General features: G+C 43.3%; 1 protein-coding gene across 3 annotated transcripts in view; it reads left to right on the top strand.

Annotated features, from left to right (window-relative positions):
• The window catches only part of TMLHE (trimethyllysine hydroxylase, epsilon), a 1,127,719-nt gene that overhangs the window by 371,597 nt on the left and 731,802 nt on the right, over positions 1 to 24,320 (top strand). For all 3 annotated transcript variants that reach the window (XM_044057660.1, XM_044057662.1, XM_044057661.1), the window contains one exon: positions 14,556 to 14,835. In XM_044057660.1, the coding sequence (XP_043913595.1) occupies positions 14,556 to 14,835 (280 nt within the window). The remainder of the gene's footprint in view (positions 1 to 14,555; positions 14,836 to 24,320) is intronic.

Below are 24,320 nucleotides of genomic sequence, written 5' to 3' on the forward strand. Positions count from 1 at the left end.
GTGAAGCCTAGGGAGAGGAACCGCAGCCCGGATGTCGGTCCTTTGGAAGGCTCAGGGGAGCCGGAGGTTTTGCCAGGAGTTTCAATGGAGTCTCAGGCAGATACTTTACTGTTACAGGATGTGCCTCTCAGGAGGCAGGCCAGGCTGAGGGGCTTCTCTGGTAACTGTTCTTCCCTCTCTTCCCAAGGTAGTTAGGGCCTCCTTCTGTTGCCAAAGCTTCTTTTAGAGGTAGGCCAAGTTCAGTTTCTGTGGGGGCTTCTCCTAGCATTTCGGCTCTGTGCCTAAGAAACATATGCTCAAAATGGCAGAAGATTTGATTACTCTGATTAGAGGTTCTATGCCCCACCTGATAAGAGGCCTAGGGTGGAACAGGAGTTTGATAGTTTTGAACAGTGTTCACAGGCTTGAGTCTTCTGGGAAGACTTGCAAGAGTTTCCTACTTATTCTGATTCTGATGTGGATGATTCCACCCTTGCTTCTCCTCCTGAGGATTTTTCATTTTCAGAGACTCTTCACTCCATGAGGGAGCACTTTAAATGGGAAGGCCAAGATTACTCTGACTCTAGAAAAAGGCTTAGGGAATTCTTGTTTTTGCCTCAGCATAGGCCCTTAGCTATTCCTCCGTGTTGAATGTGGTGGAGGATGTTTTGCAGAGGCTTCTCTGAACCCTGACTCCTTGCCTCCTGCTCCTGTTAAGCCTGATAGGTATTATAGGGTGCCCAAGCTCATAAGTATTTGTTTAAGAGTCCCAGGGCAGACCCGAAACTGTTTCTCAGGGGCCTAAAGGTGTTAAAGCTTCTGTGGTTAAAAATCCTGTACCCTCTGATAAAGAGGCAAGGGCTTTGGATAGGTGGGGTAAGAAAGTATATACTTCTTCCACTTTGGCCATGAGGCGTTGAATTGTCAGTTTCATATGCTGAAATATCAGAATTATCTCCTTTCACAATTGAAATCTAAGGTGGATGCTTTGGAAGGTATTGAGTGTAAAGAATTGCTGGATTTGGTTCATGTGTCTGAACAAGTGGGTAAGCATTCTTTGCAGTGTGGTTTTGATGCTGTTCAGGCCTCCTCGAGGGTGGCTGCTACTAGTTCTGTTCTTCGCAGACATGCATGGTTGAAGGATCAGAATTTAGCTGAGCATGTTAAGACCAGGATTTTGGATGCTCCTTTACAGTCTGATGTGTTGTTTGGACAACCTGTGGAAGCAGTTTTAAAGAAAATGGAGGATAAAGCTAAGTCTATGCAGACTGTTAAAGATTTTTTGCAGGTGCAGCCTCCGAAGTTTAGTAGAAATTGGCCTGCTAAGGGGTGGACATATCCTGCTTATGGTGCCCAGTCTAGGGGTAGGTCTAGACGTGGTAGGGGCAGGGCTCAAGGTTTGTTTAGGCCTAGATCAGACAGTTCACCTGCTCAGACTTCTGGTGAGGGCAGGGGTCAGTCCTTTCGTAAGCAGAACCAATGACCTGCCTTTTCAGCTGCCAGTGGACTCTCCTGGCAGCTCCTTTAGGAGGAAGATTGTCTCTTTTCAAAGAAAATTGGGATTTAATCACTCAAGACAGATGGGTGCTGGATATCATTCATCACGGTACAGATTTTATTTCCACACAATGCCCCTTTCAAGGGCATGCCAGATGTTCCTCCTCCACAAAGAAAAGAGGCTCACAAGCAAGTTTCTCAGTTACTCCAGATAGGGGCTATTCAGCCAGTCCCTGTGTCAGAAAGGGGCTTGGATTTTATTCTCGCCTGTTCCTAGTGCCAAAGAAGGGGAACACGTGGAGACCAATTTTGGATTTATCTATCCTCAACACTTATCTGGACATTCCCAAGTTCAAGATGTTGACGTTACAGCAACTGTTACCTCTGCTGGGCAAGGATCACTGGATGGTAACTTTGGATCTCAAGGAAGCTTACCTTCATGTGCCCATAAGGCTAAGTTGCAGAAAGTATCTGCGGTTTCGAACTGGAGATTTTCATTATCAGTTCTCTGCATTGCCCTTTGGCTTATCTACTGCGCCCAGAGTATTCACAAAGGTTCTGGCTCCAGTGATAGCTTACTTCAGGCTTCAAGGCATTCAAATTTATCCTTACTTGGACGACTGCCTGATTCTGGCTCAAGAAAAGGAACACCTTCTACAGCATCTGGAATATGTCATAGCAGTGCTAAGATGCCTAGGGTATTCTGTGAACGAAATAAAGTCCAGTCTAGTACCCTCTCAAGACATGTGCTTTCTGGGTGTGAGACTGAATACAGCAGCCCAGATGGCCTTTTAACCCCGGACAAACAAAAGAGTCTGTCACTTTACTTCCATCAACTATCTCATCAGTCCGTGCTGACTGCAAGGACAGTCCTTCAAGCATTAGGGTTCATGGCATCTTGTATTCTGGTGCTTCCCAATGCCAAACTGCATATGAGGAAGCTGCAATGGTATCTCAAAATGTATGGACACAGCACTGCCAAGATTTGGACACTGTCATTCAAATAATACCTTGCCTTCAAAAGGAATTCTTGTGGTGGGCTCAGGAATGTCACCTAAACAAGGGACTCTCTGTGACCCGGCCAGAGGCGAGTCAGATTTTAACGACAGATGCCTCGGACACTGCTTGGGAGCTCATCTAAATGGAAAGTGGATACAAGACAAGTGGCCTGCCAGACTACAGCATCTACATATCAACATGAAGGAGATGTTAGCAGTCCAGTTTGCATTGATGGCGTTCAAGGAGTTACTTCTTCCAGGGCAGGTGTTGATTCTGACAGACAACACAACTGTCATGTGGTACATCAACAAGCAAGGGGAACACATTCTTATCCTCTATGCAGGCAAGCAATGATTTTATGGGAGACTGCGTTAAGCCTGCAACTGACTCTTCAGGCAAGGTTTCTGCCAGGAGCACAGAACTCCCTAGCAGATGTATTAAGCAGACATATCATGGATCCCCACGAGTGGAAACTGGATCTTCATGTATTTCAGAAATTGACAGTGTCATGGGGAACTCCAGACATAGATCTGTTCGCTTTCTCCACTAAACCACCAGCTGCCAAAGTATTGCACAAAGGGGTTTCATCACACAGCTTGGAAAGTGGATGCTCTGTCTTTCAGTTGGGAAAACCTTCATGTCTATGCCTTTCCACCTCTACCTCTTCTTCCAAAGGTATTACTAAAGGTCAGACAGGACAGGCCAAGGATGATTTTGATAGCTCCAGATTGGCCTCGCAACACTGGTACCCACTTCTAAGGAGTCTTGTAAAGAAGCCTCCATGGCCTTTACCTCTGATTCCTCATCTGTTATCTCAGAAGGACGGTCATCTGCTCAATGTCAAGCTTCAATCTCTTCATCTCACAGCTTGGCATATTCTGTGTTGAAGCATGGTAGGTCTCAGCTTCCTCAACAAGTTTTAAATGTGATTATGGAAGCTAGAAGGCCTAGTACTAGGAGAGTGTACGCAGAAAAATGGAAGAGATTTTTATTTTGGAGTACAGCAAAGAATTTGGAGATTTCAGAGCCTAATTTGAGTGTGGCTCTTCAATATCTTACTGAATTATTGGACAAAGGTTTGTCTTTCTCTTCCATAAAGATTCATGCTGCAGCAATTTCAGCTCACTATGATTGTGACCCACCTTTGTTTTCGCATCCTTTGTTCAAGCAGTTTCTTAGAGGGGCAAAGAATATAAGACCCCCACGTAGAGCTCCTACTCCTGCTTGGGATCTCAATTTTGTGTTGAAAAACTTACTCTACAACCTTTTGAGCCTGCAGCTACTGCTGAATTGAAATATTTGTCATGGAAGACTGCTTTTCTGTTGGCTATTACTTCTGCAAGAAGGGTGTCTGAGTTGCAGGCCCTTATGGCAGTAGAGCCCTTTTGATTTTCCATAAGGACAGGGTATCATTACGCACTAATCCTTCCTTTATGCCTAAGGTGGTTTCTAGTGTGGCTTTAAACCAAACTATTCATTTGCCTACGTTTTTGCAGATCCTCAAAATAAAGGGGAAAAGATTTTGCACACTTTAGATGTACACAGGCAATTGCGTTATTATTTGAGCAGGACTAAAGATTTTAGGCAGTCTCAGCAGTTACTTGTTTCTTTTGCTTTGAGTTCACAGGGCAAGCCTGTGTCAAAACAAACTATTTCTAGGTGGATTGGCTTTTGCATTGCATTTTGTTATTCCCATCATGGCAAACAGGTTCCAGCTGGGATTAGGCCTCATTCCACTAGGGCTACTGCCACTTCAACAGCATTTCTAAGGGGGGTGGCAACTAAGGATATTCTGGAAGCAGCTACTTGGAGTTCAGTGCATACTTTCTCTAGGCATTATCACCTGCCTATATACTCTAAGTCTAGAGCTGGTTTTGCCACAGCTGTTTTACAAGGCATGTTGTCAGCTCCTGCTACTTTATAATTTGCCAGCCTCCCTTACCTCTGCTTTGGGATTCTACCCAATTGTCAGGACTGCAGCAAGGGAAGACGAAGAACATAGTACAGTTTTGTACCTACCATAAATGTAGATGTTCGAGGATTCCCTTGCTGCAGTCCAATTTACCCTCCCTCCTTCCCCTCTGTGTTTCAGGGTGGTTGTGTAGGTGAGTTTACATGCTTATATTTTTTGTATATATTTCTGTATATATTGTACATGTTTTTTGGTGCAGGTTGTTTTTGGACTTGTCTTTTGGGTCTTCTGACATCTGGGGCAAGAAAAGACGGAGGAAATGACGGGGGTCATGCGCATTAGTACCCTGACGTACTGACGTCAGTCTAAGGCGCCATGACCGACGTCAGCCTTATACTCTGGTATTCGGGCCGACTGGGACGCGGACTATACCCAATTGTCAGGACTGCAGCAAGGGAATCCTCGAACATCTACATTTATGGTAGGTACAAAACTGTACTTTGTACTTCCTTGGGTACAGGGTTTGGTGCAGAGGGTTAAGGCTGTGAGTTGTACTTCCTTTGGTACAGGGTTTGGTGCAGAGGGTTAAGGCTGTGTGAGCTGTACTTCCTTTGGTACATTGTTTGGTGCAGAGGGTTTAGGCTGTGAGTTGTACTTCCTGGTTTGATTTCCTCCGCCCTCATTTCGTACTGTCTGAATTTGAACAAGTCACTTAACCTGGCATTGTTCGCAGATCTCCCCTGAAAAGGGACCATGTGTTCAGTGGGCCGACCTGGCATTGTTCGCAGATCTCCCCTGAAAAGGGACCATGTGTTCAGTGGGCCGACCTGGCATGGTTCGCAGATCTCCCCTGAAAAGGGACCATGTGTTCAATGGGCTGACCTGGCATGGTTCGCAGATCTCCCCTGAAAAGGGACCATGTGTTCAATGGGCTGACCTGGTTAACAGTGATATTATTATTAATAGTATTGGTATTAGCTTTAGTATTAGTATTGTTAAAACAAATACACATTCTTAAGACCTAGACCGACACTTTCACATCAACAAGAGCATTTGACATGACAGATGCTTAATCCAATGTATACCACGGTCCTGGAATAGGCTGCCCCTACTTGTCAATCAGAGTACATCCCTAGCAACCTTTAAAACCAGTCTGGATGACTGGCTGGGTGACTGCAATTTTTTTTTTAGGAATATATGTAGAAAGTCTGTTTAATAAGGGGCAGGACGCTGCTAGATGTTCATTGTGTTTCACTGTTGTAGTCATTACTCTTGGGTTATCCTTCTGGCAGGCTACCCGCAGTCGGCCCGAGTTCCAAAGTCTAGGTCTGGCGTCGGTTGCTGTTGCCTCTTCCCTGACCTCAGTGCGCCAGGGGTATAAAAGATGCAACCGACGCCATTTTCTCCAGTCTTCCTTGCCGCGTGGTGCCCGAAGCAGAAGCAGTACGCAAGTGCCGGTCGGCCGACTCCTGAGATTTTTGAAATAGAGTTTCAGAACCGAAGTCTTCAATAAAGCGAAGTACCGTGTTGGGGAAACTTTTTCTTGCTCCAGACTGATGTCAGTAAAAGTTAACAATTGTATTTCTTGTGGGAAGCAAATACCTCATAAGGACTTCCACTCTTACTGTGTTCCTTGCCTAGGCCCTGACCACGACGTTACTAGCTGTCGGTTTTGTGCTAGATTCAACAAATGCACTATTAAACGTCAGTTTTATTTTGCATTACATTACTTTGGCCGAAGGTTTAACTATATAATGCCATCGGAACAACCGACGACCGAAATTCATAAAAAACGCAAAGACAAGGAAAAGGACAGGCATCCGAGGTCCAAAACGGATGACGAAGCCTCTTCTAAGCCAGTCGCCGGTTTGCCCGTTCTCAATGAGGCGCTTTCGCAGCCCCTGACAACCCGCTACCTCAGAGCCACAGGCCGTATCCGACTCCCACGTGGAGCAACTGGGCCTCTGGATACTCAAGGTATTGGGCCTACGGAAAATATTCCCTCATGGGTCCGGAGCCGCTGAGCAGGCAATGGCTTCTGAGGGTGTTTTCAGACCTTCACAGCTTACAATTAAATCCTCTGCAGCAGCCAAGATACACAGTCAAAGACACCATTAAAGACAAGGAAACCAGTACAGCATTCTCCAGAACAGTCATCCATGCCAAAGAAACAGATGCTTAAAATGGCCGAAGACTTAATTACTTTGATCAGGGGTTCCCATCCCCCTCCTGATAAAAGGCTAGGCAAGACATTGACTGATTTCTCTGTCCAGGTTTATATTTCCTCTGATTCCACTTCAGAACAGGGATATTCTCTTCCTCCCTGTGAGGACTCTGATGCTGAAGAATCTATCCCTTCAGCCTCTCCTCCTGAGGATTACTCTTTTGGGGAAACTCTGCACACCATGAGGGAACATTTCCACTGGGAGAGCCAGGATTATTCAGAATCCAACAAAAGGCTCAGAGATTTTCTTTTACTGCCTCAATACAGGCCCCTGGCTATCCCCCCTGTGCTTGATATTGTTGATGATGTTTTCTCTGAATCCAGTCTGTTTCCTGATTCTTTACCCCCTCCACCAGTCAAGCCAGACAGGTATTACAGGGTCCCTGACTCTCATACATTTCTTTATAAAAAGCCTGCTGCTGACCCTGAAACAATTTCTCAGGGTCCCAAAGGGGTTAAGGCTTCCACTGCTAAAAACCCTGTCCCCTCTGATAGGGATTCTAGAGCTCTGGATAGATGGGAGAAAAAAGTTTACACTTCTGCGACTTTAGCTGTAAGGGCTTTAAACTGCCAGTTTCACATGCTTAAATATCAACAGTACCTCATGTCTTTGTTAAAACAGAAAATGCTTACAAATTCAGAAAATCCTGACAATAGGGAAATGCAGGAATTATTGCATGCAGCTGAACAAGTGGGAAAGCATACTCTGCAATGTGGTTTTGATTCATTAGAGGCTTCTTGCAGAGCCGCAGTTACAGGCTCTGTCATTCGAAGGCATGCTTGGTTGAAAGAACAAAGTTTACCTGAACATGTTAAAGTAAAATTATTGGATGCTCCACTACAGCATGATACTTTGTTTGGTGTTAAGGCAGAAGAGGTGTTAAAGAAAATGGAGGATAAAGCAAAATCTATGCAGACAGTAAAGGATTTCTTACAGGTTCAACCCGCCTAGGTTTAGTAGAAACTGGCCTTCAAAAAATTGGTCCTTTCAGGTGTCGGACAGGCCACAAAGAGGCAGATACAGACGGCCAAGAGGACGATCTCAGCCCCAAGGCTCCTACAGACCTAAACAATGGGGTGCTTCTGTCCCCAAAGGAGGAGAAGACAAATCACAACCTTATAGGAAACAGCCCCAATGACTTTCCTCTACAAAGGCCAAGCACTTACCTTTTGGCAGCACCCCTAGGGGGAAAGCTAGCACTTTTCGCACAAAATTGGCACATAATCACCCAGGACTAATGGGTACTGAATATAGTTTCTCAGGGTTACAGGTTCCACTTTCACACCCTTCCAAAATCAAAAGGTATGCCGGACCTGCCACAAGACCAATGGGTAGAGGCACAAAAGAAAATTGCTGCTCTCATGGACATGGGAGCTATTCAGAGAGTACCACAGCAAGAACAGGGACAAGGATTTTACTCAAGACTCTTCCTGGTACCCAGAAAGGACAAAGCCTGGAGACCAATTCTGGACTTGTCAATCCTAAATACTTTCCTGGATGTTCCAAAATTCAAAATGTTAACACTGTAGCAACTTCTACCCATGCTGGGCAAGAAGGCTTGGCTAGTTATTTTGGACCTCAAGGAGGCATACCTGCATGTCCCAATCAGACAATCTTGCAGAAGATACCTCAGATTCATATTTGGCTCAATGCATTACCAATTCTCTGCACTGCCCTTTGGCTTATGTACTGCGCCCAGGGTCTTCACAAAACGCCTAGCACCAGTAATTGCATTTTGCAGACAGAGGAATTCAAATGTATCCCTACTTGGATGACTGCCTTATTCAAACAGAGAGCAAGGACATTCTACTAAAGCATGTGGCATTTGTAAAAAGATTACTGATTTGCCTAGGGTACACAGTAAATGAAAAGAAATCAAAATTAGTGCCCTCTCAAGAGATAATATTCCTGGGTGCAAGCTTAAATACAACTGCCCAGATTGTTTATCTCAAGCCAGACAAACAAAGGCAACTGACTCATTACTTTCAAATGATGGCAACAAAGACCCAGCTCCCTGCAAGAAAAATTCTGCAGGCCCTGGGATTCGTGGCATCCTGCATTCTACTAATTCCATATGCAAGACTGCATATGAGGAAACTACAATGGTATCTAAAAAGTGTTTGGACTCAACATTGCCACAGCCTGGAAACAATAGTAACTATAATTCCCTGTCTATAACAGGAGTTTCAATGGTGGTCTAGGGCCTGTCACCACAAGGGACAGCCCTTCACCTTACCCACAGCCAGGCAGACAATAACAACGGATGCATCGGATTATGCCTGGGGGGCACACATGGCAGGAAAATGTAATTGTGCCATGGCCCAAGGAACAAATGTATCTTCACATCAATCAAAAAGAGATGCTAGCTGTACAGAATGCCCTGACAGCCTTCAAGGATCTACTACATCCAGGACAACTATTACTAAAGACGGACAACACCACAGTTATGTGGTACATAAACAAGCAAGAGGGCACACATTCCTACCCCCTCTGCAGGCAAGCCATGACTCTGTGGAGCACAGCACTGACCTATCAAGTACATCTGCAGCACAATTCCTGCCAAGAAAGAAAAATACACTGGCAGATGAACTAAGCAGAAATCTCATGGATCCGCATGAATGGAAACTAAATCCACAGGTCTTCAACATGATAACAAGGAAATGGGGATGCCCAGACATGGATCTTTTTGCCTCCCCTCACAACTGCCAACTACAGAAATTCTGCACAAGAAATCACTCACAAGCATGGAAAGTGGATGCTCTTTCATTCAGCTGGAAAACCCTGACAGTTTATGCCTTCCCTCCACTGCCTCTTCTTCCCAAGGTACTCCTAAAAGTCAGACAAGAGAAGCCAAAAATGATCCTGATTGCCCCAGACTGGCCACGCCAGCACTGGTACCCAATCCTAAAGAGCTTGTCTCAAGGCCCAGCCTGGCCTTTACCTCAAAATCCTCATCTTCTGACTCAACAAAACAATCAGATTCTACACAGTCAACTCAGAACCTTAAATCTGGCTGCATGGCAGATAATATAGTCACTCAGACCACACCTCTCTCTAAAGCTATTATGGATGTCATTTTAGAAGCCAGGAGGCCCAGCACTAGGAAATCTTATGCAGAAAAATGGAAGAGATTCTGTGCTTGGAACCAGGCACAAGGACTCGAATCACTTGTTCCAAATATACCTCAGATTTTACAATACCTAACTGAGATGCTGGTCAAAGGCCTATCCTTTTCATCTATTAAGATCCATGCCTCTGCCATTTCAACTCATTACAATACGGAACCTCTTATTTTTTCACATCCACTGCTAAGGCAGTACCTCAGAGGGGCAAGAAACATAAGACCCCCAAGGACAGCACCAATACCTACTTGGGACCTCAATTTTGTATTAGAAAAGCTCACACTTCCTCCTTTTGAGCCAGCCAACACAGCTGATATAAAATTCTTATCATGGAAAACTGCTCTGCTCCTAGCAATAACTTCAGCAAGAAGAGTTTCAGAGTTACAGGCATTAATGGCAGTGGAATCTTTCATCATTTTTCATCAGGACAGGGTCTCTCTAAGGACAAACTCAACATTTATGCCAAAGCTAGTTTTCAGTGTGGCTCTTAACCAAACCATTCATTTGCCAACTTTCTATCCAAATCCCCAGAATAAAGGGGAGAGACTTCTGCACACTTTGGATATACACAGACAGCTACAATTCTACTTGGACAAAACAAAAGCTTTCAGAAAAACTGAGCAACTGTTTGTAGCTTATGGTCACAAGGAAAGCTTATCTCAAAGCAGACAATTTCAAAATGGATAGGACACTGCATTCGCTTCTGCTATGCACAACATGGCAAATCAGTGCCTAAGGGCATAAGGCCACATTCTACTAGAGCAGCAGCCACTTCAGCAGCCTTTCTTAGAGGAGTACCAACCAAAGACATTTTAGAAGCTGCAACCTGGAGTTCAGTGCACACTTTCACCAAGCACTACCACTTAACCTCTCTATTCTAAATCCAGAGCAGGCTTTGCCACTGCAGTTCTGCAGGGACTGGTAGCCTCTCCTAATCCTATTTAGGCCCAGCCACCCAACCTCAGCTTTGGGATTCAACCCAAGTGTAAATGACTGCAACAGTGAAACATGATGGACATAGTACAGTTGTGCACCTACCATAAATGTAGATGTTTGAGAGTATTCACTGTTGCAGTCCAGGTTACCCACCCACCATCCCCCTTTTCATTGCTGGGACCTTTCTGTACTTCTCAACTCTCTACAACCTATTTGATGTATTTGCTTGTAGATGAAGGAAATGTTTATTTTAGTACATGCATGTTTTTTGGCATAATTTTTTCCAGTCTTTCCTATTTGGGGGCACCTGACATCTGGGGCAAGAAAAACTGAAGAAAATGGCATCGGCTGCATCTTTTATACCACTGGCGCACTGACGTCAGGGAAGAGGCGACTGCAACCGATGCCGGACCTAGACTTTGGAACTTGGGCCAACTGTGGGTAGCCTGCCAGCAGGATAACCCAAGTGTAATGACTGCAACAGTGAATACACTCGAACATCTACATTTATGGTAGGTACACATTTTCTCACCAGTACTGGGCAGTGTGGCTGAGCTTCTTAATGGTCTCTTTTGGCTGTAATGTTAGGAGGAATCTGTGTACGTGTAAGAAATGGAAAATTTCTTACTAAGAAGTACAGCTACTTGGCAGAACAGATATAATAACCATCATGGTGAAACTGTGTCTGGGGGAAGGTAGACTTAAAGGTGTACAGCCCACCAGAATCCCAAAGAATAGCAGTAATTGAAGGACAAAAAAGGCTAAACTTGGAATTTGTAAGGGGTCTCCAAAATGACAGGAATAGTCTCATTTTGTTGGTCCCTAACCTGAATGGCTGCATAAGATTTTGTAAGGTTCCAAAAAGTGAATGTTATACCCAGATTAGACACTTGTGAATTCTCAGAGCGGATAACCCAATGAAGAGGCTAGGGTAGGTTTTTGATCACCCTAGATTTAGCCAAGGGGTACATCAGATTCACCTTACACTTGAAACAAACGAGAAGATGGCGTTCTTCCACCACCACAGGCTTTCTTTCATTATACCAACTTAGCCTTTGCACTTCTCAGAGTTCCTGCCACTTTTTAAAGGGTCATGTTAAAGTTCTTAAATCTCTTACTTCATGCTTAGCTGTGTACCTTGATGTCGTAGTCATTTATTTAGGTGATTAGGAGTCATGTTTGTCTAAATTGCAAGACCTGCTTGAACATTTTACAACAGGCAGGACTTAACTTGTGCCAGAAGTAGACTTTGTGTATGACAGAAGCCAGGTGCATAGGGTATGTCACCAGGAGTGGAGTAATTCAACACCAGACAGTTAAAGTAGAAACTGTCGAAAGCTGACCTGTACCCGTACCACATAAGTGCAGCCCGTTCTTATGACTTGCAGGTTTCTGTAAAAAATTCAAACATGACTTTGTCCTGTGTCCTCTGGCATGTCTTACAAAAGTTAGCATGCCTGTCCAGGTAAGTTGAATCATAGAACCAGATGAAAGCTACGTTGTGTTTAGAGTAAGTCTTGGTCAAGCTGATTTTACTACATCCTCTGTGATGTAGACTGACCCATCCAAAATAAGGTTGGAAGCTGTGTTATCTCACAATATAGGTATTGCGGTACACCTGGTCTGTTACTGAAATATGAAGAGGGTAAGGCTGAAACAAGATACCGTAACATAGCGTGAAAATGTCTCCCTATTAACTTCTTTGCAGTATTTCTTGTTGGGTTGTAGCTTCACTTTAGTAAGTGACCGTGCATTCTGTAGTGACCATGTATCCTGTAGTTGTTGTCTTTCGGCTTTTCCTGGTTAGGGGTCGCCACAGCGGAACTCCGGTCCAGTAATGATTGGCAGTAGATTTTCACGAGCGTCAAGGTGCCAGCTCGACGTTCAACCTTCAGCGAAGGCACGCCCATTTACGCATGTCTTTCGAACACCCACCCAACCGCGGGGAGGACATGCAGACTCCACACAGAAGGCACTCCCCACACTCCAGCAGAGAGTCGAACGGGAGAACCTCTTGCTATGAGGCAACAACGCTACCGCTGCACCACCGTGGCATGTATCCTGTAGTGGTTGTACAAAATCAAGAGAATGTAAGCAGATTGTCTAAGTGGGCTTCTCTTTTGGGCCTGAGCCTGCTAAAGGCATGAGAATGTTTGGGGTATGTCAGTCTTGTAAACTATTCCATTTAGTATAGAACTGAGGCTGCCTTTCTGGTGCTTGTAGCATAGTGGTTTGATGTGTTAGAAATGCTGTATATTCACCATATATTATGGTAGAAAGTTAATGGTGGTGTATGTAGAAAAATGTTAGTCATTAAAAAGAAGGTCTGCAAGCCTTCAAGATCAGAGACATTTTCCTGTCACATAGAGGGACTTTGAGACCCAACAGTGGAAATTCTTGATGAAGCCAGGTCAGGGGAAGCTATGGAAGTACTAGAGATTAGCAGAATCTACTTGAGGAGTAGCAGCAGAAAAGCTGTAATTGTGTTTGAGAATTGGAAGGCAGCTTGAACAGGGGTGCATTACCAGTCTTGACATGTTAAGTAATGTTGTGACTCACTGAGAGATTCTGTAAAGTAACCATCAAAGAACACAGCAGTAAAGAATCACAACTGCGTTGAGCAGAATTATGCTTTTCATTTGAATTAAAAATGAACTTCAGTTTAATTCTTTGACTGTAAATAAACTGCTCTTGAATGAAAAAGATGGTTGTCCTGTATTAGAATTCTTCGTGTGTGCATGATTTTATTATGAATAATCAAAATGTTGAAATGCCAAAAACACCAGCACTAAGTGCACCTGTCATTCATAAAGCTGAGCACCACTAAACAAAAGGCAATTTCCTATGTGATCTGTACACTAAAGCCTTCAGTAGCATTAGCCCAGATTTAACTAAATAGTGGTAGCACTATGATTTTTGTTTTAAGGTATGGAGTACAGATAGGGTTATGGGCTGGGTTAGGTTTAGCATATATTACCAAGGGGGTAATGCCTGCCTGCATCTCCATATGGAACATTGATTTTTTTTTCCTTCTCTCTCTCTCTCTCTTGTTTTTCTGAAATGTGACACTGTTAACCCTGAGTGCCACCACTTCAGAAAATAATAAAGGCTGAAAATGTAGGAGCGAGAATGTCAAACATTCATTGTTCCTCTCCTGTAAACTTGTTTGTAGGGGGGCAAGCCCCTTTGCATCTCCCCAGCATGTGGGCCGAGCACCCCCATATACTGCAGAAATCTGCATACCTCTGAGAAAAGGAAATATTCTGTGAAATGGTTACCTCGGACTCTGTATATGCAAGTTCTTTTTTCCTGCCACTGACTATCTGTAATACAGGACTTGCTGAAGAGGGTCTTATCATTTCAAATAGTTACCAGTCCTACTCCTTTCCTCAGCATTACCACTCCATAAGACAATTTCTGGCATGCACACACTTGCACCAACACATATTAACCATACTACATCTGACCTCTTACCTAACACTCATCCTAACCTTAAAAATCATACACTCCCACACATACAAAAATCTATCCCCTTACTTCTAAAAAAAGTCAGCAGAAATGCAAAAAACTATCTCGTTATGTAACCCTTACCCTAATATTAAAATTCACACACTTGCATATGCATGCACAAATGTCTGTGCATGCACACTGTCTCTTACCTAAATCGACATACGCTCGAGTGAGTGTTAAAAAATACAAACATTTACTTAAAAATAACAGCTTCAGCATTCTTGCCTGTAACTATATATGAATATATATCCCTCGCATACACACATATTGACCTTAAAACAACAATAGTGGACATAAGCTGAATGGTACATGTCTTGCCTTCATCCTCATATGAGACATTAAAACTTTTGTTTTCTTTTCGTTTTGTTTCTGTAGGGCCTGATGACCATGTAACAAAGTACAGCCTTTCCTGGTTAATGAAGAACAGTTATGAAGAACAGAAAGATAAGACCATCCAGCCTCGAATTGTGTGGAATGCCAAGAGTTATAGTGAAGCAAACATTCCGTCATTTACTTATGAAGATTTCCTGCTCTCAGAAGAACAACTGAAGAAATTTCTTGAAGTGTTTGTGCTGTATGGTATTGCTTTTGTGGAAGGTGTACCAGTTCACTTGGAGGCCACAGAGGTAGTAGCTCAGAGAGCAGGTTTAATCAGGTCTGTGTATGTCGCACTCTGCTGATATTCTTTGTGCAGTCTACTTAATGCTGTGATGTATATGTGACTGTTTGTGGTGGCAATTAATTATTTTATATGAACAATTGCTGTAATGTACATTTCAGTCTTTCTAGAATCTAGAATGAGCGTTACGTTTAGAATGACTGTCAGCATGTTGCGTACAGACACGCTGAAGATTTAGACTTAAAAATCTCTGTGAAACCAAGAAACATTGTGGCAAATGTGTTTTGTTTTTTGTTTTTGTTAATCAGGATAGAGCACTCATCCAAACAAATCTTTATTTCGATGCAGTCCAGTTTCATTTTCTGGTTAAGTGACCTAAACAGAGGGATCCTGAGGGTGTAAAATCCTGGAATACAGGATGCTGCTTATTAATAACTCATAGCCTTAATCCTTTGCACTGACTGCCAAAGAACTCACCCAGCAGCTCTCACTTAATGTTCAGCATCAGTGATAGATTAAGAAAGAAGGTTGTGATCACAGCCCTCCTGGACACATTATTAAGGTATTGAGTCATGCTGTGTAAAGTCACCGTGTACCGTACTGCAGACTCATTGTCCTCAGAAGCCTGTTATGCCACTGATGTCTGAGGAGGGACATTGCTCCAACTGCTCAGAATAAGGCTGATTTATTGCACAGCAGTTGTATCCACTTATATCTCACGAAAACTGAATTTATATCTTTTGGTCATAAGAATGTAATCTCTTACTGTATGGTGCCCAAAGAATTGGGAAAAGAGGCCACTAGAAATACGGAGAACTAATGGTGGACAACCTTGTGTCCTTTCTTCGGCATGCTGGTGTAGTCTGTTATTAGAGCAGAAGACTAATGGCTGACAAACCCGTCTCTTCATCCGGGCACTAATGTAGTCCGTTACTGGAGACTCAGGACCAGTTGGTGATAAAGCCCTTGTTCTTTCATCAGCGTGTTGCTGTACTCTATAAATCGAGTTGCCAGATCTACTGCTTGTTTAGGGTATATGAGAATTAGAAACACTAAGGTTATTCTACATCTTTATTACTGTTCTTACAGCAGACTGCCTCCTGTACTACTAATGGACAGATGCAAGTCCTGAATGCTTTATCTCATGTATGAGTCTCCTCAAATTATCTGTGGTTTGATCCCAATTACTCTCGCTAGGGATAATATAGTCAAATCTAACACTAAATGGGTTAATTCAAGCACAACAAGGGAGATTATCTAGGCTTAAAGTGACCTGTAAGGACATAGTCCAATACCTGGCTATGAACTTATAAGAATTAACTCCCTTCCTGGGGAGATTATATCTAATTTCTGGCTTGAGATCTCCATATCAAATTTATGATATGTATTTTAGAAAAACATGTTATGGGACTTGTTAGCAGGAATTCAGGAAAACATCCATGCATGATGCTGACTTACTTGATTATATATGAGACATGTTGAACTACTTTGACGTGTCTGCTGTAACTGCACATGGTAGCATCATCAACATGCTTGGCGGTTATTGATTCATGCTTGGCATTACTTACACCAAAAAACAAATACTCTTGGCCCACTGAACAGACATTAATACACAGCTCCTTAAAGAAAATCACTGTATTCTCTTGTGATGCTGTCACACTAACGCTTACTATCTCTTTTAGTACAGCTAGTGGAATTTATTGTGGTTTCATTGATTACATAGTCTGTGTCGATGCTTTTCTTTAATCCAGATGACCTTGAGACTCATAACATTTGGGTACCCTTCCTATGTGCTGGGAGTCGGTCTTTGTGTCTAGGTCAGTCATATCCCCATAGGAACTGTCCGTCCCCTCTCCCAGGTCAGCCATCCAACTGCTAGATTTAATGTCCCTGATGTAGACATCAATGTCTGAGGTGTTTGCAGCACTGAAGCTGGCCCAGCCCTTTTTGCTTCCATGTCAAGCTTGACCTTTCAGCAGATGAGCAATCTCCATTATTCCTAAGTTGCAGTTTCCCTAGCTGCATGGAATTTAGCCATGGCCCCTAGTTTTGGTTGTCATATAGTTGCACTGATAGTAATCCACTTCTGTCATCTGTTCTAGATACTGTGACTGGACAGCTTCCTTCAGGGGTCAAAGAGCTTTTGGACAGCTTCTGTCCTCTTCATCTTCAGAATATTCCCCTTTGAAGCCGGATTGGAAGGCACGGTGTGAACCTCTTGACACACCACCCCAATCATAGATGATGATGATGAGGCTAATCCTTCCATCCCTGACAGAAGACCCCAAATTTGTTAAAATGCTAGAAATAAGAGCTAAAGCAGGGTTGACCCCGAGAGACCCCCATTTCATCTGTTACCAATAAGGAGGAAGCCTTCCATTTGTCCAAGTCAAGAACCATTGTGAAGTAGTTTCTATACTAAAGAGGCTGGATACGATCCTATAACTTTCTAAGGAATGGACAGGACAGGTTAGTTCCCCAGGATTGGACTACATTGTAGAGGTAGATGCCTTGAAGAGTCCACCACACAGTCCTGCTGTAGCTGCCAAACAGAAACATCATGTGCTTTGGAAAGGCTTGGGCTTTACTTATCCTTTGTTTACTTTGACGTTGGTAGCGTACATGGTTCACTTCTTGATATTGTAGATTACTTTGAAGTTGGTAGCATACATGGTACACTTCTTGATATTGTAGATTACTTTGAAGTTGATAGCGTACATGGTTCACTTCTTGATATTGTAGATTACTTTATAGCGTACATGGTTCACTTCTTGATATTGTAGATTACTTTGAAGTTGATAGCGTACATGGTTTACTTCTTGATATTGTAGACAGACTTTGGTCAGGAATCTTCCAAGACCTGGATGGGTTGACTTAATATGATAAAAGTCTCAGATGCCAGCCGTGAGCCCCATGTGTAGTCTGGTCATGTGTCTGACCCGTAATGCAGCAGGTTACAACTCAAGGTCGATAGGCACTAACATGGCTATCAAATGCTGTGCCTGGATGTGTGGTTGTACCTCATGGATTTTGTTGAGGAGACCAAGGCTAATTTCTGAAAACCTCCTTTGATGGAACTATTTCATTCAGATGGACAGTAAAAGGCAAACTCCAGAAGCAAGAACAAGAGGGCAAGGCCCCCCACCACTACTGTTGGGGTAAAGTTTGAATCACAACCATGCATGCTTTTTTTAAAATGCAGCAGAGTCTGTGACAACTGTCATTTCAGGACAGCCAACAGTAATTAAACAGCTGGAGATACGGAAGCGGTAATAGAGGTCGCATCAGTTTTTCTTTTTTTTTTTTTTTTTTTTTATATTCGTTTACTGAGGTAGTCTATTGGTCAACACTGACAAATTTTAGGCTCAGTCCAGGTGAAATACAAAACATTTCGCAAACAAAAAATAAATGTAAGCAGTAACAGAGTACTTCAGACTAGTTGCACAGAAGAAAAACTGTGTATGTACATTCTAGAGAGCAAACACATTGCAATGTACAGTCAAGCAGTGTAGTGTTCAGTGTATACATTAGCTTTTAGTGTAGGTCAATCTTCAGTGAATCTTGAGAGAGAAGAAGAAAACCAGATATAGTAGCCCATTAAAAGAAGAGAAAAGTAGCAGTGATCACAGTGTCTTGCATACAGAGCGATGCAAAGTCATAAAATACCAGGATATGCAGGCAGAAATGAAGGCAGTGTGGAAGGAGGATACCCAGGCAGTTCCAGTAGTAAGAGCAATGGGTCTTTTAAAAAGAACTTATAGTTGTAGTAAGATATGTTACTGATAGACATAACTCTGTATGAATTGCAGGAGGAGTCATTACTGGGCACATTGCGGGAGCTGCGAAGATCACCTCTGGCTAACATTGCACACAGGGCAGCTAGTTTGCAGTGACAAGCACTGCCCCCAGAGTTGCAAACCGGAATCTCTTGACATTACTTTATATTCTCACTTTGTCTAATCCATAAAAAACAGGTCTGTTGCCATAGATATGAACTTTCCTACTATCTCTGTTACCAGCTTGGTGGATATGGGCATTCTGAGGCAGTGTAGAAATTGCCTCATGTTTACTGGCAACCATTTCATTCTCAGTCAAGCTGATATGGTATGTGAGAGATGTATTTACACAATGACACTGGAGGAAAAGCTCTCACATAACAGTACTCCTAATGTCAGTCAGGTTGTTAGTAGTACACACTCTGCACCCATCACACACAATTCATAGCTGACACATAGACCCACATATACTAAGGCACTTAAATGTAACCTTGCTAAACCTCAAAGACCTCCTAGATGACGTACACATAACAGACACTCTCAGCAGCCCTGACCGCACTCTTTCAAAACAACACCCACATCAACACATACAGTCGCATCTCATGCAGCCTCTACTTCTGAGCCCATAAGGCAAGATGCCACACAATCCAACATTGCAGTCATTGGCAACACCATTGTGAGATGCGCTGATGTCCCTCTCACCAGGCTAAGGATAAAATCACTGTCAGTTGCTTATGAGGAGCCAGGATCTGCCACATTATGCACACACTCAGGTCATTGCACAAGTGCCAGTATTTTAAGAGCAACTTTACCCCACTGTTAACTAGGAATCATATACGACACCAAACATACAGGCATAGAGATTCCTGGATTTTGTAAACACAGACTCCCTGGACTAGATTATCAGTACACCAGCAAGGAGTGCAACCATATTGGATCTGGTCCTTACTAATATGGAAGAGTGCTGCAAAACCCCCTAGTATAATGTCTTCTCTAGTAAGGTCAGACCACAAAATGGTCTCCTTTGAAGTAAAAAATAAAACCTGGACCTCCCCAGCTAAACCGGGAATATTCAGGAACTACTCTAAGGCTAACCTCCTGCTATTAAGAGAGATCTGCAATTTCAAGCTCCTATAAACCCTGAAAATACTTCTGCCTATGCAGAACTGTTCACAGAAATTCTGTACAAGCTTGTTAATAGCTGTATAGAGGCAGCTGTACCCACAGATAAAAGTACAGAACTAACAAAAAACAAGCCACCCTAGTGGAATCACAAAATCCATCGGATGTAGAACAGAAATCATGCCAAAAATTATAAGGTGTAGCACCCAACAGAATAAAAGCACTCTCAAACTAAACAAACAAGTCTACCAAAGCCAAATTTGAGGTAAATGTGGCCTCCTTGGCCAAAGACAACCACAAAGCATTCTTTAGCTATATCCACAACCTCAAAGGCAATGCGCAAGGATCGGTCCTGGGACTGCTGCTTTTTGGCATTTACTGCACTGAAGTCAAGGCCAATATCAGAGGCCTCTGGCTGACTAAATTTGCAGATTATTGCAAATTAGGAGCTGTCATTGAATCACCTACCAGCACAATTGTTCTCCAGGAAGGGCTGACATAGACAAACAACTGGTGCCAGAGATATGGACTAAAACTAAATGCCATGTATCCTTCAGGAAGTCATCCACCCTTGGTAGCTATCATATTGAAAATACAAACCTAAAAAAATGACCCAGTAGTCAGGGACTTAGGGACACACATAGACAGTAATCTAGCCTGTTATCCTTGTGTCTACAGTAGTGAGGAAATAATTGTATGTTGTTTGACTTATAAACAAAGGTATAGCATCTAGGTCCAAGGACGTCACAGCTCAATGTATTTGGCATTCGTTAGACCTGTCATTGAGTCCACTGTCCCCTTTATGTACCTAACCAGGCACTTCAAGAATTCAAACAATGCTCTTCATGTTTCACTGTTGCAGTCATTACATTTGGGTAATCTGCTGGCAGGTTGCCCTCAGTCGGCCTGATAAACAAAGTCTTGGGTCCTGCATCGGTTGCTGTCCCTTCTTCCATGATGTCAGGTCGTCAGGGGTATAAAACATGCAGCCAACGCCATTTTCATCAGTGTTTCTTGCCGCGCGGTGCCCGAAGCAGAAGCAGTTCGCAAGTGCCAGTTGGCCAACTCCTGAAATTTTCGTTTTCGAGTTTCAGAACCGAAGTCTTCAACCTAAAGCTAAGTACCCCGTTGGGGAAACCTTTTCTTGCTCCTTACCGATGTCAGTAAAAGTTAATAATTGTATTACTTGTGGGAAGCAAATACCTCATAAGGATTTTCATTTGTACTCTATTCCTTGCCTAGGCCCTGACCACAACGTGTCTTGCTGTCAGTTTTGTGCTAAATTTAATCAACGCACTATTAAATACTTTGGTTCAAGATTTAACTATCCAGAAATGTCATCAGTTAGCAATCCAACTATCGGAATACCTAAAAAACGCAAAGAAAAAGACAGAGACAGACCGTCGAGGTCCAAAACCGACAATGAAGCTTCTCCTAAGCCAGTTGCCGGTTCACCGGTACTCAGTGAGGCGCTTTCTGAGCCCCTAATACCCGCTACGTTTGATTCGCAGGCCTCTACTGAGATCCATTCGGAGTCTGGTATGCTGCAAGACACTTTAAGTATTGAACCCGCGGATTTCTCTACCTTAGATGGGTCCGGAGCTGCTGAGCAGGCACCGACTTCTGAGGGTGTTTTCAGGCCTAAAGATTTGTATATTAAACTGACGCCATCTTCAAAACTAAGGCCAAAATCAACTTCTATGTTTAAAAAAATGACGCTTGGGCCACGTGCACAGGCCCCTATGCCTAAAAAACAAATGATCAAAATGGCTGAGGACTTAATTACTTTGATTAGGAGTACCCATCCCCCTCCTGCTAAGAGGCCTAAGCAAGGCACTGACTGAATCATCAGATCAGGTTTCTATTTCTTCTGATTCCTCTTCTGATCAGGAATTATCTATTCCACCTTATGAGGACTCTGATGCAGAAGATTCCATCCCTTCTGCTTCTCCTCCTTAGGATTTTTTTTTTGGAGAAACTTTGCATACCTTAAGGGAACACTTTCACTAGGAGAGCCAGGATTTCTCAGAATCTAAAAAGAGGCTTAGGGATTTCCTTCTTCTTCCTCAGCATAGGCCTTTGGCTGTACCTCCTGTTCTAGACATTGTTATTGATGTTTCCTCAGAATCCAGTATGGCTCCTAATTCCCTGCCTCGGGCTCCTAGTAAGCCGGACAGATATTACAGGGTTCCTGACTCCCACAAATTCCTCTTTAAAAACCTTACTGCTGACCCTGAAACCATTTCTCAGGGTCCCAAGGGCGTTAAGGCTTCTACTGCTAAAACTCCTACACCTTCTGATAGAGACCCCAGGGCGCTGGATAGATGGGGTAAGAAGATTTACACGTCTGCACCCCTGGCAATCAGGGCTTTAAACTGTCATTTTCATATGCTTAAATATCAGCAGCATGTCATGGGTTTACTTAAACAGAAAATGATGTTGATTTCTGACTGTGTGGAAAATAGAGTTGCAGGATTTATTGCATTCAGCTGAACAAGTTAGAAAACATACTTTGCAATGTGGTTTTGATTCCCTGGAGGCCTCTTGCAGGGCCGCTGTAACTGGATCTGTGATAAGAAGGCATGCTTGGCTCAAGGAGCAAAATCTGCCTGATCATGTTAAAGCAAAATTGCTGGATGCTCCTTTACAACAGGACAGTCTATTTGGTAATTAAGGCAGAAGAAGTTTTGAAAAAGATGGAAGATAAAGCTAAATCTATGCAAACTGTAAAAGATTTCTACAAGTGCAGCCACCCAGGTTCAGTAGGCACTGGCCTACTAAGAACTGGTCCTTTCCAGTACCCACCAGACCCGCTCATGTCAAACCCAGACATTCCAAAGGTCCAGGTTTCAGTCACAAGGAACTTATAGAGCAAAACAGTGGGGTGCCTCCACCTCCAAATCTAGAAGTAACAAGGCACCTTCCTATGGTAAACAGTCTTAATGACTTTCCACTGCAATCACCAAACACTTATCTTTTGGCCACCCCTTTGGGGGGAAAACTGGCACTTCATGCACAAAACTGGCAACTTATTACCCAGGACAAGTGGGTTTTAAATGTAGTATCCCAGGGATACAGATTTCATTTCCACACTTTGCCAATGCCAAACGTATGGCCAGGTCTGCCTCCAAATCAGTGGGCAGAGGCCCAGAAACAGGTTATATCCCTCATGAATATGGGGGCTATTCAACCAGTACCAGAAAAGGAAAAGGGACAAGGTTTTTATTCAAGACGTTTCCTGGTACCCAGAAAAGACAAATCATGGCGTCCAATTCTGAACATTTCCATTCGAAATACATTTCTGGACATTCCAAAATTCAAGATGCTGACTCTACAACTGTTACTGCCTGTGCTAGGCAGGGATGCTTGGTTGGTAACTCTAGACTTAAAAGAGGCTTACCTGCATATCCCAATCAGAGAATCTTGCAGAAGATACCTCCGCTTCAAAGCAGGCTATTTGCATTACCAGTTCTCTGCATTGCCCTTTGGCTTATCTACTGCACCCAGGATCTTCACAAAGTGCCTGGCACCAGTAATTGCATTTTGCAGACAAAGAAACATTCAAATTTATCCTTACCTGGACGATTGTCTAATTCAGGCCGAAAACAAGGACACTCTTCTAAAACATCTGGAGTTTGTAAAATGACTTCTAACTTGTCTAGGGTACACCATAAACGAAAAGAAGTCACAACTGGTACCCTCTCAAATAATTACATTCCTGGGTACAAGCTTGAATACATCTACCCAGATGACCTACCTTACGCCAGAAAAACAAATTCAGTTGATGACTTACTTCAAACAGGTGGCCACAAAAACCCAGCTACCTGCAAGATAAATTCTGCAGGCCTTGGGGTTCATGGCCTCCTGCATTCAAATAATTCCATATGCAAGACTTCATATGAGGAAACTTCAATGGTACCTAAAAAGCTTATGGAGTTAACATTTTCACAGCCTGGAAACAATGATTCCTATCATTCCTTGCCCATGATGGGCAGAGGCCTGCCACCAAAACAAGGGACTGTCATTCACTCCACCCCCTGCCGCCCAAACCCTGACTACAGACGCATCAGATTATGCTGGGGGGGGGGGCATCTGGCAGGGAGATGCATTCAGAGCCAATGGAGCCCAAATCAAATGCACCTACATATCAACCAGAAAGAAATGCTAGCTGTACAGAATGCTCTGACAGCCTTCAAGAGCTATCTTCATCCAGGACAACTACTGATAGACAACACCACAGTCATGTGGTGCATAAACAAGCAGGGGTACCCATTCCTACCCACTTTGCAGACTAGCCATGGCATTGTGGAACACGGCCTTGACTTACAAAATATATCTACAAGCTCAATTCCTGCCAGGAAAGCAAAATACTCTGGCAGACGCACTAAGCAGAAATCTTATGGACCCACACAAATGGAAACTGGATCCACAAATCTTCAGCATGTTGACACACAAATGGGGGAGTCCAGACATAGATCTTTTTGCCTCACCCCAAAATTATCAGTTGGACAAATTCTGCACAAGAATTCAGTACAAGAAAAGCTTGGAAAGTGAATGCTCTGTCCTTCAGCCAGAAAAACCTATCAGTCTATGCCTTTCCTCCTCTGCCTCTGCTCTCCAAAG

The sequence above is a fragment of the Protopterus annectens genome, chromosome 15.part0 (genome assembly GCF_019279795.1).
Source record: "Protopterus annectens isolate FY-2018-M chromosome 15.part0, PAN1.0, whole genome shotgun sequence".
Taxonomy (NCBI): Eukaryota; Metazoa; Chordata; order Ceratodontiformes; family Protopteridae; genus Protopterus; species Protopterus annectens.